Source organism: Carlito syrichta, unplaced genomic scaffold (genome assembly GCF_000164805.1).
Source record: "Carlito syrichta isolate Samal-C Ts95f unplaced genomic scaffold, Tarsius_syrichta-2.0.1 Scaffold307873, whole genome shotgun sequence".
NCBI classification, from domain to species: domain Eukaryota; kingdom Metazoa; phylum Chordata; class Mammalia; order Primates; family Tarsiidae; genus Carlito; species Carlito syrichta.
Window position 1 is genome coordinate 3,067 of NW_007251969.1, and position 14,795 is coordinate 17,861.

The 14,795-nt window shown below is 38.8% G+C and overlaps 1 protein-coding gene across 5 annotated transcripts in view; it reads right to left on the bottom strand.

Annotated features, from left to right (window-relative positions):
* Positions 1–413: 413 nt before the first annotated feature.
* CCDC80 (coiled-coil domain containing 80) overlaps positions 414–14,795 on the bottom strand; it is a 33,204-nt gene continuing 18,822 nt past the window's right edge. For 3 of the 5 annotated variants that reach the window (XM_008064671.2, XM_021715846.1, XM_021715845.1), the window contains 5 exons: positions 11,684–11,820; positions 9,951–10,099; positions 5,254–5,357; positions 1,998–2,078; positions 414–907 (listed from right to left, as the gene is read on the bottom strand). In XM_008064671.2, the coding sequence (XP_008062862.1) occupies positions 561–907; positions 1,998–2,078; positions 5,254–5,357; positions 9,951–10,099; positions 11,684–11,820 (818 nt within the window). In that variant the 3' untranslated portion in view covers positions 414–560. The remainder of the gene's footprint in view (positions 908–1,997; positions 2,079–5,253; positions 5,358–9,950; positions 10,100–11,683; positions 11,821–14,795) is intronic. The other 2 variants (XM_021715847.1, XM_021715848.1) reach the window with 2 other exon arrangements.

Genomic DNA, 14,795 nt, shown 5'->3' on the forward strand with positions numbered 1-14,795 from the left:
TAGCAAAGCTGGGTTAGGTACTTTCTCTGGCTTTTGTAGCCAATATAAACGGACTCCTGTGGTATCAAGCTTTATAAAATAAATTCCTACAAAGCAGAGCTATTTTAATTATTTTCAGACTGACTTTTCAAAAAGTGTTGAGGCTACCTGTTCTCCGTTCAGATGTTTCCTGAATGCATCTGTGATTTCATTTTTTTAATAATCAGAGTTTTCACTTATTAATTAATATAAAAATAAGAAAAAGAGACATAAATGCCTATTTTATAACATTTTGTATACCAAATAATGTCCTTTATAAAAGAAAAATAATATCCATTTTCAGTACCATTTAACACTAGATCTCTTCTGGTTAGAGAAACAAGCTATTACTTTAAATGTCTTTATAATTAAAGTTTTCAATAACAATTCATGAATAGGTGAAAGTCTGCTATTTATTTAATCTTAGAAGAACACAAAGAAAAAGGCAAGGAATGTAGGCAGTGTGGAAGAACGGAGCTGGCCACATGTGGTTTTAGCAGCTGCAGGGGAAACTGGCTGAGGATAAGGTTACATATTTCTGTTCAGTAAGGGTATCCATGGTGATAACTCTCATGATGACGGTAATCATCCTGGTAGCCATCCTGGTATCCTTGGTGGTAACCATGGTAACCGTAGCCTGCATACTCATCTTCTGGGCAGCGCATCCCCAATGACTGCTGAATGGCCATTTCCTGTCTCCGAAGTTGCATCGAATCAATTAAGTCATACACGATCACCATGGACCACATTGGGGAAGGATACCAGGATTTGACATTTCCGTCTTTTCCAACTAGAAGCATGGAGAAGTACTCTGGGCTCACTTGAAAATAGTTACGTATGTCTTTCACCAGGTGGGCTGGTACATCTTCTCGCTCAACAACAGAGCTCCCTAGAATAATATTGAAATAAGTGTTAGTGGATTGAAGAGTCAGAGCTCATGAAAACATCAGAGTGAGAGGAAATCACTGTAAGAACAGAGGGGATAAGTTTGCTCTTCTTAGCTCAAAATCCAGTTAAAGAGGTTTGCTGGTGTTTTTGTTTGTTTGTTTTTCTGCTAGAAATTGAATGTCCCTTCTATTCTGCAACATGATTAGTATCAGACTTTGGAGCACATGATGTGTCTTTTATAGGAATGGTACAAAATATAAAACCAGTTCCTTAATTTAAAGACCAACTCCTTTATAATTTGAAACTAACAAAGATTATATTATTTATATTTCTGAGTTTATTTCCAATAAGCTTAGTTACTTTGTAATTACAGCTTTCCTTTTGACACTTGTCTTTATAACAAAAAGCTTGTTTCATTGCTAAAAGTGAAAAAAAACTCATTATGTTAAGATCTGGATGAATGTATGTAAACTGTTGTGATTTGTGAAATGAAGAAAAGGGAAGGAGAGAAGGAGATGATACCTTCTGGAGAGCTACTCTATCTAGCACTTGGCTGATAATTTATACATATTATCTCATTTAAAGACCTCAGTCTTGGAAGAAGGCCTGGATTTGCTTTCTGAAGCCTTCCGTCAATGATATTTCTTTCAGCTTCTCTGAGCCTTTTAGTATATGTCCTTATCTGTTGAAAGGGAAGCAGTGAGATATAACCTATGTGCCTCAAAAAACTATTGTGAGAATTAGATGAGATAACATAGAAGAAAATGCTTTGCAAACCATAAAGCCCTGGACAGACAAAAAAGCATTACTTTAGTTAAGAAACTGGACATTTTTTCTTTTACTTTAAATTCTTTTATATTAAAAATCATTTGTCCTTGCACTCCATCGTCCTTCCCCTACACAAAACCTGTGCGTGTGACACACACACACACACACACACACACACACACACACACACACACACGAGATGAAAGGAGGATTCAATAAACTGTGTTCACCTTAGAGATAGCATCCACTGCTTGCATATAGCTTTTTGTAATTTAACTGAACTTAACACTAGTTGATACTGTTTTAAGATAACAACACATTACCATTAATCGGGAACAGTTCTAACACTCCCCCGACGTCGTCTCCAACGCCTAAAAGCTTCAGAATGGTTATGTGGCGCAGACCTGACAGAAAGAAGAAAAACATGGAATTAGAGGAAATGATTCTAGTCATTTTATTTCAAAGTTCTGATAGCTAACAATTTTTTTTAAATCTCTTAAATTTAAAAAGAATGTAGAACATAACCTGAGGAAATAAATTTTTTAATTTTTCCATAATCAAGAAAATCGTTTTAAAGCTTTGAAAAAGATCAACTGTAGGCTGACACAGTGGTATATGCCTCTAACCCTATTACTTTGGGAGGCTGAGGTTGGAGGATCTCGAGGCCAGGAGTTTGAGGCCAGCCTGGGCAACATAGTGAGACCCCCATCTCTACAAAAAAATTTAAAAAATTAGCTGGGTATGGTGGTGTGCAACTGTAGTCCCAGCTACTCAGGAGGCTGAGGCAAGAGGATTGCTTGAGCCCAGGAGTTTGAGGCAACAGTGAGCTATGATCATGCCACTGCACTCCAGTTGGGCAACATAGCAAGACCCTGTCTAAGAGGAGGAGGAGGAGGAGGAGGAAGAGGAGGAGAAGGAGACGGTGACTACTTGTGACTCTTACCCTACTAAATGACAAAAAAAAAAGAAAGAAAAAAGCAGCAGCAGCAGCAGTTGCCACCATTGGAACTTTAAAATATCTGAACTGATCTAAGTTGATTAGTGTTCTGAAAACAGTCAAGCTTGAATTTATAACAGCTTTTATGGATAACTTAACTTTCCATCAGAGAAAAGACTGCAGACCCCATCCATTGTGACAGTTGAAGAAAGAGTTCTGCTTCCTCACACAAAAGTTTGTTGGTTTAAAGAGCATGTTCTTATCATTTATTTAGAGGATTCAAAGAGGAAACACTTAGGCAAGAACAGCTTGCCTTCATATCCTCAGCTAAAGTTTCAGGGCAGGAGGGAAGGTCATGCCTTTGTAGCTTGTTGGAATTTTTTTGAAGATGAAGCACACACGAAGGGATTCAGGAGAAAGAAAATAGGAAGACAATGGGGCTGTCCAGGCATCAATATCAAAATTTCATGATTTTAGATAAAATTCCAGCCTAGTCAGGGTAATAACTTGGAACTAATAATAACATTATTAATGCTGCTTATTGTCCAAGAGAGAAAACTGGATGCTGCCATGAGAGGGCTCTTTTAAGCAGAAGCTAAAATCGAGGCAAAATGCTATTCCAAAAGTTTTTTTCACCTTTACTCTTTTCCCAGACAAGTGAAGCATTCTGTTCCATATATTGGTAAGTCATGTTTTCAGAAGGAAAGATCATGAATTTAATTATTCCTGGAAAATATGGTTTGTTCACATTTCCTCCATATTACGAAAAGGTTTGCTTTCACTGAGGTGACACAGACTCTTATGTGCAGAGATTAAAACTAAAGTATTACCTAATAGCTCCTGCAAAGGCATCTTTAGAAAATTGACAAACTATGATTTTTATTCATATTTTTATTGTGAAAGGTACTTAACTGCTCTAAGAAATTCTGTCTTAATTAGCACCATTGGTGGCTGTAAATAATTTAAAATATGCTTAAGTATGCTGGCACAATCAAATCTTCTATTTAAATTATTAACCTTGATAATAGGAGTATAAATAAGAATTTCTAAATATTTTATTGTTCTTACCAATGTGAGCTTGTTCTTTTGTCTTCTTTTGGATTATTTCATATCTTAAAATTAAAAGGTACTTATAATTTATATACTGGGTTATAACGTGGACCCAAGCGCTGTTAGTGCTTTACAAAAGTTACACCCCTCCTTTTACCAAGCACAGTTTAATAACTGATTGTTCTTCCTGCTAGAAGTATCCAAATAAGGCAGATTCATCTATGTTCTAATTATGAATTTTTAAATTTGTAGCAGTTAGCCCTTTGTCCTATCCTAACCTAGTAGTGAATTTCTCAAATTCTTCCTCTACTGAGGCATATCTCATATAAGATTTTAGTTGTAACCTCCACTTTTTAAATTGTCATCGCCTTGATTACTATTAAACTTAAGTTCTGTGTGCTGTTCATTTTTGTCTGTATATCCATGTGCAAAATGATACTAGCTCTTTCACGCCACTAGAATAATAATAATTGGTAAATCAAGGATATGTTAGTTTTCAAAACACTGAGCAATTCATTAAAAAATACAGCACACTATGTTTCTCTTTGACGTGCTTATCTTAAAAATAAGGCTTTCTTTAACAGATTTTTCTATCTTCTTAGTGTTCAGTTATAGATTAAAATCCTTTTTAGGAGAAGGGTGATATCGTATAGTCTCCTTCAATTATTAATTCACAAAGCCATTTCTATTTTACAAAAGATATTTAATCTATGGAGAAGTACCATATGATGGTAGCTAAGTAGATACACAAGTATTATCTAAGTGAATGCTGTTATGCTTTTGAGATAAATTAGAAAAAAACAACAGAAGACAAATAATAAAGATCATTAAAAATAGACAATTGCTTTACTAAACTCTGGTGTGGCTATATGCTCTTTGTGCTATGGCCGCCATGATGTTTTCTAAGCCTCTCCTACCTTGGAGAGGTGAATCTCCTCTCTTTCTCTTTCTAATTTACTTTCTAAATAAACTATATTTTCTTTTTTTTTTTCTTTCTTTTTTTTTTTTTTTTGAGTTGGAGTCTCACTCAGTCGCCCAGACTGGAATGCAGCGGCCACTTCCAGCCACCACAGCCTCAACCTGCTGGGCTCCGGCGATCCTTCCGCCTCAGCCTTCCAATAGGTGGAACTACAGGCGCGCGCTACCATGCCCGGCTGATTTTTTGATTTATTGTAAAGATGAGGTCTCGCCTGTCCAGGCGGGTCTCGAACCCGCGGGCTAAGGCAATCCACTCACCTCAGCCTCCCAAAGGCGCAGGATTACAGGCTGAGCCACCGAGCCCAGCTCTAAACTATATTTTCTAATCTAAAATAAATAAATAAATAAATAAATAAACAAGGCAGCAGGTATTTTCAAACACTTGAATGAAGAACTGGAGAGGAGAGAATATTGGGTGTGTGTGGAAATAGCCACAGTTGACTAAAGCTCCAGTCTGAAAGCAACTTTATAGTCAGTATAATGGTATATGTGTCTGGGAACCTGCAGTCTGAACTGGGAAGTATTTGGATGATCTAAGCTTCTATGTTTCATTTTAGAATTGACCAGGAGGAGAGTGGTATGGGAAAGCAGTAATGAGATGGCTTCCCACTCACCAAAATTGCATGCCTGACCACTGAGGGCAGAGAGCTGCTGTGAATAGGCCCAGTCTTCATCATTAGGAGCAGAGATCACCAGCAACCGCCTCCTCCACCGGAACCTGGGAGAGAAGCAGAAGGCCACCATTACTGCTGCAAACAACAGAGGCCATTGTAAGAGAGCAGAGAAACTTGTGCTGTCAGTTATTTTTTCTGTACCCAGAATAAAAAACACTGACCCTCAGAACTGTCCCATAGCTCCTCAAAGCCATTAAACTGCACTACCACACTCTCATACTTCTTCTGTTGTAACTACAGAGTCTTTCCACTTTGGTATTTGTATGATGTGTCAGACATGAGTCTGTGGTCACCATGCCTGATGAGGCCACTTGGGGAGAGACAAAGTTCTCAGATGCAGTGAAGACTAGCCAAAATTGCCCATTAAACTGTACCAACAGAAATAAATTCTTGGAGGAGAACTGAAAAGAACTGGTTCTAACAGTTTCCTTTAAAGTTTGGAGGGGGTTTAGAAATGAATATATAGACAGGAAATACAGTATAAAAAAAAGAACTGAATTTTAAGTAGAAGACAGTGACAGTAAGAAGGAAAATGAAAGAATGGCTCAAAGGGTCAAGGAGGGTTTCTAGAAAAACAAAACCCTCAGTAACCAGAGGTAAATGCAAGTTCTAAAATTTACCATATTATCATTAATAAAAGCCAATACTTACAAAGTACTCTCATAAAGTAGAATGTAATTAAACCTAGAGGTATAGGATTTTAGAATACACAGTAAACTTGGTTTCTGCTCTTACAGTTACAATGCAGTAAGGTAGTAGTAAAAACTTTTGTCTTGTAGCTGGGAAACTTGAACTCACTGCTACATTTTGGGTATCCTTGAGCATGTCATTCAATTCACCAAACTCTTGGTGAATGTACTTATTTTCAGAATAAATAAATAACAGTATCTGCTTCAAAGGGGTGTTACAAGAATTAAACTCTAAAACCTATTAATGTGAGTTATCCGTGTGATGCCATTAATATGGAAGATCATGTTTTAATCTGCAGGCTTCTAGATGTAGAACTTTGTTCATGAACAGATTTTGACATTATCCATCACAATGCCATCTGATACCACTCTACCTTAAGTGTGTGTATCATTTTATAACTCACTTTCACCTATGCAATACTTTTCCTCATTAGAGCTCGGTGAGAGCACAGTTTATTTTCCGCATTTCACAGAAAACAAAATGAGGTGTAGGGAAGTAAATAAACTTGCCCAACTAGGACATCTAAGCGGTGATACCAAAATACAGACTTCTCTGACTCCTGCTCTGTGGTTACTCTAGACTATCATCTTCAGAGATACTGATACTTGGTTGGTCTTGTCAGGGTCCCAAGAAGGTATGAAGGAGAAAGCGTATGTATTCAAGGGGCAACAATCTGGAGTTATCTCAAATTCCATCTTCACCGGAGTTTTGTTTTCTGCCTTTGGTGCTGCATATACTCATGGAGCTGGCAGCCAATTGATTTTACTCATGGCTTCTCTTCCTGTGCCCCTTCTAGCCTCAAGAGTGAACATGAGAGTTTTCATGAAGAAAATGGCCTCTTGGAATAGTGATTTGAATGAATAAGAGAAAATGATAGTCTGATGAAATGCAACCTCTGAATGGATGCCTGTCGCAAGGCTCGCCAAGAACTGCTTGCTGTGACATTACATTTGCTTCCTCTGCTTGTTTTTCTTTAAAGGGAAAGAAAAACTAAAATCTCCACTGAGGATAGGGAGATGAATGTGTTTGGCACAGAGGAAGAGAAAGGAGCATCTGAGACTGTCCCAGGCTTCTTGGGAAAGAGAACAGTGACTGCTGTCGGATCACAAACATGGTCTCCTGCACTTCCCCCTGCTTCCTTAGGCGGCATGCCAGACCAGCACTGGCCCCTCAGCCAGAATCCAAACCAGGCTAGCCTTCCTGGCCTCACTCGGAGGGTGTCCTGAAAGGAGCTATTTTGGGTGAGGTCTATTTTGGCTTGTTTACCTGTATGTACCACTGAATGCAGTCCTGATTGGAGAGGGATGGGCCTGAGACTCCCTGTCACAGACACAACTGAGAGAAGGTCATTTCCCCTGAGGAATGATTCATCTTCCCACAGACCTTCATATTAAGATACAAGGCTCCAGCTCACGAAATAACTTCCAAGGAATGTAATGAGTTGTGAACTTGACCCAGATCCTTATTTTGGACAAATTGTTTTTCTGTCAATTTAGCTTCTCAGTAAATAAAAACTTTACAAGCTATGCATATGTTTGCTTCTCTTAACTGGCGTTCCCAAATTAGTATGCATTTGCCCACTCTTTGGGGCTTCGGTCTCAGGGAAAGGTAATTATACCCTGAACCAAATGAGCACCACTGAAGACTAAACTGGCTTCAGGATCTGGTCAGCTGAAACCAGGCTGTACAGACCCACCAACAACTCAGCAAACTTGAAGGAAAATTCCCATTTGGATACTGATTTAAACATAGAACTGTTACTTTATTTTATTTTTTATTTTTTTCATTTCTCTTTGCCTTTCTCTTACCTCTCCCTTGATGACCTGAATAAGTAATAGGACCTGAATAACTCACCCTAATACTCCTAATAGCTAGCATTTATTGATTACTTATTTTATATTATGTCCTGGGTCATGATTACTTTTAGTATTGAATTTACCCTTCACAATAGTCTTAAACATAAATACACTTTGCAAATGAGAAAACTGAAACCACCAAAGTGGTTTAGTAATTATTCCAGAGACACACAGTTAATAAGTGGAAAAACCTGCAATCAAGGTTGTCTTGCCCATGTCTTTAAGTAATATCCTATTCCACTTTAATTCTTAAAATACGTTATAATTATCAGCAGAATGATTTCATGAGTTGTGACCCTAAATCAGACAGCCCTGGGGCATCCAAGTTGTAATCATATACCACTCTGAGTATCTAAAGAGATGTATTTTCCTGAAATAGTAATGAACATAAGAGCCATAAAACTCTTACATTAAATGTATATTTAATGTCTCAGGACCCTATTAGTTCCAAAGACTTCAGATGCATACTATTTGTACATTTCTTAAGAATCAAATGAAAGCCAGACAAAGAATCATCTGCCCAGTGAAGTTCAGAGCCCTGTCTCGTAGAGGATGGTCTGAAGACTGAGATGAGTTTTTAAGTCCTTACGAAGGTGTACACCTTCCATTTCCATTTCCATTTCAGGCACTTGTACTGCATTGAGAATTTGGATGAAGAAAGATCCTCAGGTTCCCGTCAGCTCTGAAATCCTATGATTCTAGGACTACCTCTTGGCCCACAACTAAAAATAATTCGCATTGTATTTTCAAAAGGAGCATAAGATAAGAAGGTAAATTTGGGGAGTCGAATTGTCCTGGGTCCATTAACTCCTAGTGATGAAAGAAGGTTACTTAATTTCTATTTGTCTCAGTTGTCTCTCCTGTACCATATCAATGGTCACAGTATTTAGATCATGGGATTGTTATAATGGTTAAACTAGGGAATGAAGGTGAAGGGCTTGGCTCAGAGATAAGCACAAAAAAGTGAACATAGCAACTCTAGGATGGTGGTAGGGTTACTTACAATCATTATTTTTGTTTTATGGGTAAGAGGTTTCTGAGGCAATTAATTGAGACATATAGGGTCAATATAACTAGTAAGTTGCAGACCCAAAACTTGGATGAAAGATCAGTCCTATTCTGTGTGTGTGTGTGTGTGTGTGTGTGTGTGTGTGTGTGTGTGTGTGTGTGTGTTATGTTCTAAAGGACCCAAGTCTCTTGAATCTGTAGAAATTCAGATTATCCACTGAATTGCATTGTTCTTGAAGTTCTGACTCACATATGGAGAATGTGCTTTTATAGACATGAATGAAGATTCTGTAGAAATGGCACAAATTTAATGCTGGGCCGCCAAGCAAATGCTTGTTTCGTTTCTGAAGCCCCTCAGCACATAATACATTTGCGGTGGTGTTTATACCGAGGCCTCTGTGAGTTTGTTGTGTGAAGATTTCCACAACTTTGCACCTCTTAGAGTCCCAAAGTCCCTGTAGAATTTTCATCCAACATCAGGGGCAGAATGGAAAAGGGAGGAAAATGGATTGATTTTTTTTTTTTTAATACTGTGGGTGTGTTCCTCCCCCGACTGACACTGAGGTTGCTGTAAGATGGCTTTCAATAAACAACACTCCCCAGAGAATCAGGAAGTTGGGTCAAGAGGATTTCTCCTTTTGAGGTCTTACTGGAGCTTTTGTTGTTTTCTACAGAGTTGGATAGAAGCGGAAAATCAAGCATGGTGTGCCAAATCCTGTTTGAAACTAGAAGGGGCCTAATAAATAAACACATAAAATAAAAATGCTATGGACAGAGCTCTTCAAATTCACTGGCTGAATAAATTAACCCTCTTGGAAGGTCAGAATTCTATTTTCTGATCAAAAAAGGAGCAGAAAAGAGAAAAGAGACCCATCCAAAGGCACCAAATCAATATTCACAGAGTCACTTCAGCAGGACAAGACTGAGCCCCGTGGTGAGGTTGCTGTGAGAGGATAGACGCCTCTCCAGAGAGGGTCATTCTTTGTAAACATATGCACAGCTCTGTGTTTCTTTGGTGTTTTCATTAGCTCACTCAAAACAAATCTGTGCCTGACTCTTTAGGGACCGCAAAGGTGATAGTACCTGGATAGGAAGTTCTCCAGGGACTGCTTCTTGTCCTCCTTGCAAACAATGCCCTCCTTCTTCTGCTTCTCCATGTCTTTGATTCGGGACTGGAAGGTATCGATCAGATCGAACACAGACTTCATAGCTATTGGCACCTCATAGTATTGCTGTGTAAGAAAGCACATATGCATATAATGTGTAAGTGCATTTCTTTCCTCTGTTCAGAGGATAGAGATCCTGGGAGGATTCTGGGGAGCTCTGGCAAATCTTTGAAAGCAGAGCCTGGAGGGCTCATTGATTTGTAAGAGCTGTCTTGTAGTGGTACCCTCTGCTGATGATCAGAATCTGTGAAACAGCTGCCACTCTTATGAGGAATCTTTCCTAACTGCATTAGGGTCTGTGCTGTATTCACCCTACAAGTTCTAGGTTAACTTCCCTATCTTTATGACTAAGCTATTTCCTGTTCACTACATAACTGGAGAAATGAGAAACACAGTACTTAACACAGGAAGCCACATGGAATGACATGTTCAGGCATGTGAGCTGAGCAATAAGGGTAGTTTTCCATAAAGGCCTGTTCTGTTGTCCCAGGGATTATTTTATTGAGTGAGCATCCATTAAAATTAAGTCATGTTTACTTACATATTCTCAGGAATCAGTTGGGATCCAAGTTAAAGACAATGAAATTCAGTTTCCTGAATCATAGCTGTCTGGACTTCCAAAAAGCAACCTAAGATGGATTTTGGAGCTGGCTGAATATTTTGGCATAAACTGGAGAGCTGCCTGGACATGACCTGGAGCTGTGCCCCCAGTGAGAATCCAGTAAATCAAACAATGTGAAAGCTGGCAGGGACCTTAGAGATCATCTAGTCCAACCTCTCTCATTAGAGATGGGGCAACATGTGCAGAATAAATTAACGAAGCAATCTCTTTCCAGATTCAGAAAAATACTGCAAGTTGAGTCTGCTATTCTGACAGCCCAGACAACCTTCTTTTCCCCCTTTAGATTCTCATGTAAGCATGATACACTGTCAGTATACTAGACAGTGGGCTCTGGAACCAGCCTGTGTGGGAATGAAGTTCAACACTAACTGGGTGAACTTGGGCTAGTTACTCAACCATTCTAGGCCTCTATTTTTCCCTCTGGGGGGGAAAAAAACTAATTTATCTTAGAAGTATGAGATAAGGATTGCAAATGATTGAGGAGAGTATCTGGCATAAAGAAAACTCTCAGTAAGGTAACTATTTTTGTTATTACTGTTATTATTATGACTACATGGCAAAGTTTTTCATGGTTCAGAACTTTTGTCCTTAAGCATAGGAAAAAAGTAGGCATAAAACCGTACAGTCTGTCCATGTTGAATCAGAAGGTAAACTTCCAGATCCTTCCAAAATAAGCCCGTGTTAAATATGGGTTTCTTGAAGGTAGAGACCACGCTTCATCTTTTATCCCCCAAATCTGGCACAACCTAGCTATTTAACTAGTGTCTTATGAATGCATGGCATTGATGTGAGAGAAGAATTTAGGCTGAGTCAAGTAGTGGGGCATGGGAGTTCACTGCAACTCATTGTTTTCCAGAGACTAGATTTCTGGATGTAAATTCATAGAATAACATGGAATATTTGGACCTTTTCAAAACCTTCCCATTTATGAAATAATTTGTGCTTACTCATATGTCTAATGAACTCATTTAAAACAAAATCAGATAACCTAAAGAGTAGCACCACATTATCCAAAACAGAACCTGTACCTTGACTCTCAGATCCACATCTGTCAGCACCATGAAGAAGTCATTGTAGGTCATACCATACTCTTTCCTCAGCTCACTGATGAGATGCTGGTCTACCAAGTCTTCATCATCCACCACTCGCATGGGCTTCTCATTATCTTAAAACAAATAAAATGTGAATAAGTGTGGGTGTGGCAAGACAGAAATCATTGGGAAGTGAATGGGTGGAGGCTCTGGGCCTCCATTCTGATCTAATCACGCCAGGCTTCATTTGTTTCAACTCATACTGTATTTGAACCAAAGTTCCCAGAGTAAATTAATAAATATAGAAACAAATACATGAATAAATGAATTTTGAAAGCCTTTTTTCTTTTTTTTTCTTTTTTGAAAGCAGGATTTATTGAGAAGACAGAAAAGCTCCCACAGTGGGAGGGGACCCAAGGGGTTCGCCCAAAAGCTACTTTTCTAAAGGCCCCATCTCTGTCCACCCTATTCAAAGTGAATCAGAAGGAGCCAAGTGAGAGTGGAGGCTATGAGTCACTTCTGGGAGAAGACTTCCAACTCACCCAGGAGTGAGTCTTCACCCTAACTCACCAGAGAACTAAACCCAGATACTTTTGTTAAGTTTTATCTCCATAAAACATAATTCTGAGTCTGAAATGTGTGTCTGCTCCTCCTTTTTGATATAGAATTAATTAAGCATGGCATATCTATAAAGAAAAATAGAAAGTCTGTTCAAACCTAGTTGCAGGTTCATTCTGGCTCCAAAAGAAATCAAGCTATTCATAATACAAATTGTGTAAGTGAATACAATTCTAAGTATGACAATTTATGGAAGTTTTTAATCATGGCGCATATTTTTCTGTCATCAACCCCCCGAAATAAATTCTTATAATTCAGAATGGTTTCTGAAGATGTCACTGGACTAAAGGGAAGCATGAAAATCAAGATAACTAGAGCTTTACATGGCAACTTGTAAAACAAGTCTGGAAAATATTTTAACATTTCCAAGGACAGAACAGCTTTCTTTATTTCTTCCCTCCCTAACAGGTCACAGTATTTCTCTCAACACTACCTAAAATTTGTACCTGCAAAATAATTCCCCATATTAAAAGCAAATGTAAAAAAACAAAGTTAGCAAATACGAATATTGCTAATATGAATATTAGCAAAGAGTCTATCAGTTATTACCAACATCACTACTCATTGAGTAGTACTGTACTTCGTTACTATACTACTGTTGAAACAACCACAGTTTTGCAGATAAGAGGTATAATTTAAGTACCTTAGACCATTACTCTTATGATAAAAAGGGGACAATTACAATTTAATTATTACTTTGGTTTATTTGATTAGAATTGTTGCAAGTATATAAGCAAGAAGCTTGATTTCTCCAAAGCAAATCAAATGAGAGAGGGAAGAATCAGTTTTCCTTCCCAAAGTCTTAACACTGCTTCATAGAGGTGGTCCAAAGGCCTAGAGGCTAGAAGCCTAGATGAGGTCCAGACACTGTCCACAAAGTAAAAATAACAGACCTTGGATATACTATTAAATGTAGATTTTTGTTGTCATTAACAAAATATAAATTAATTTTAAAAGAATTGTTAGCTGCCTTTCCCCAATTACATTTGTATGGGGGACAGCTCACATTCAATGGTTGATGCATTGGGGGAAGGGAGATTTTTTTTTTTTTTTTTTTAGTTGGAGTCTCACTCTGTGTCCCAGACTGGAGTGCAGTGGCATGCTCACGGCCTCCACAGCCTCTACCTGTTGGGCTCCGGCAATCCTTCCACCTCAGCCTTCCAAGTAGCTGGAACTACAGATGCGCCTGGCTAACTTTTGATTTACTGTAGAGATGAGGTCTCACCAAGTTGCCTGGGTGGGTCTTGAACCCTCAGGCTCAGGCAATCTACTCGTCTCGGCCTCCCAAAGTGCTGGGATTACAGGCTGAGCCACCGAGCTAAGCCAAGAAGGGAGATTATTAAAAGCTATCCCCTTTGTCTTCAAGCAGACAACCCTGAAGGGCCAACTGCATTGCAGCACAAATTCTCTCTGTGTTCATTCTTGTATCCTTCACCTCTTGTAAGTATTGCTTCTGAGAATATATCACATTAACCTCCTGCATGCAGAACGCATAGAGTCTCAGGGTCTGTTTCTCAAAGAACCCAATCTGTCACAGACCCTGAGAAGAGTGACTTACTTAAGTTCACATTGCGAGTTAATGGGTGTTAGAACTCAAGTAACATGACCTCACACCCATTCAGTACTTTCCCTGCTATACCACGGTGCTGCACACTCAAGGGTATAGAGAACCCAGGACCAAACAAGATTTAAGGGAAATTTGATTCTGCTAGTATATGGCAAGAAACCACTTTGACAGCCTGGCTTCTCCTTTCAACCAAAATGTTTTCTGAAATATTTCAACCAAACATTAGAAATCAAACATTCTGCATTCCCAGACTACAGAAGTATGTACATGTTTGTGCTGAGTAGGAAAATCTGCCAAAGAAAAACAATGAAAGCCCTGATTGACACTGGATCTGACTTGGATGGAGCCAACTCTACCACTGGACAGAATCCACTCCAGGACAAATTCTAGGAAGGTATGTGTGAGTCCAGCTCTTGTCTCCAGTTCCTGCTCCTGGCATAGGTCTCTGTTGAGCTCTGCATTCTGTCTAAATCAGGGCTGGGTAAAAAGAGGTTCTCTTCTGTTTGGAAAACCGACATAGAACTGACAGCTTCGTGTTAAGTTTATCCAAATTCAGGCTAAACTTTCTAGTCCTTGTCAAGGGTTGAGGGCTTAGAAGCAAAATCTCTGTAGGAAACATTCTCTACATGTCTATATGCTCAAATACAGTGAAAATGCGTCACAGATCCAAGCCCATTTGGTGGGATTTGGACCTAAGATTATTGAGAGGGATGACCAGGGAGGGTGAACTCTGTTTCGTGCTGGTACAGACAAGCCCTAGAAGTGGGACATTTGCCTAGGTTCTCATCCTTTAAAAACCCCAACCCCAAACAAACATCAGTGATCAAATTCAGGTGGTAGTAAATTTTTTCATATATTTATCTTTCCATGGTTAACTAGAGATAGCAATGACACTGCAGAAAATTCAGCTTCAATAATAACGTA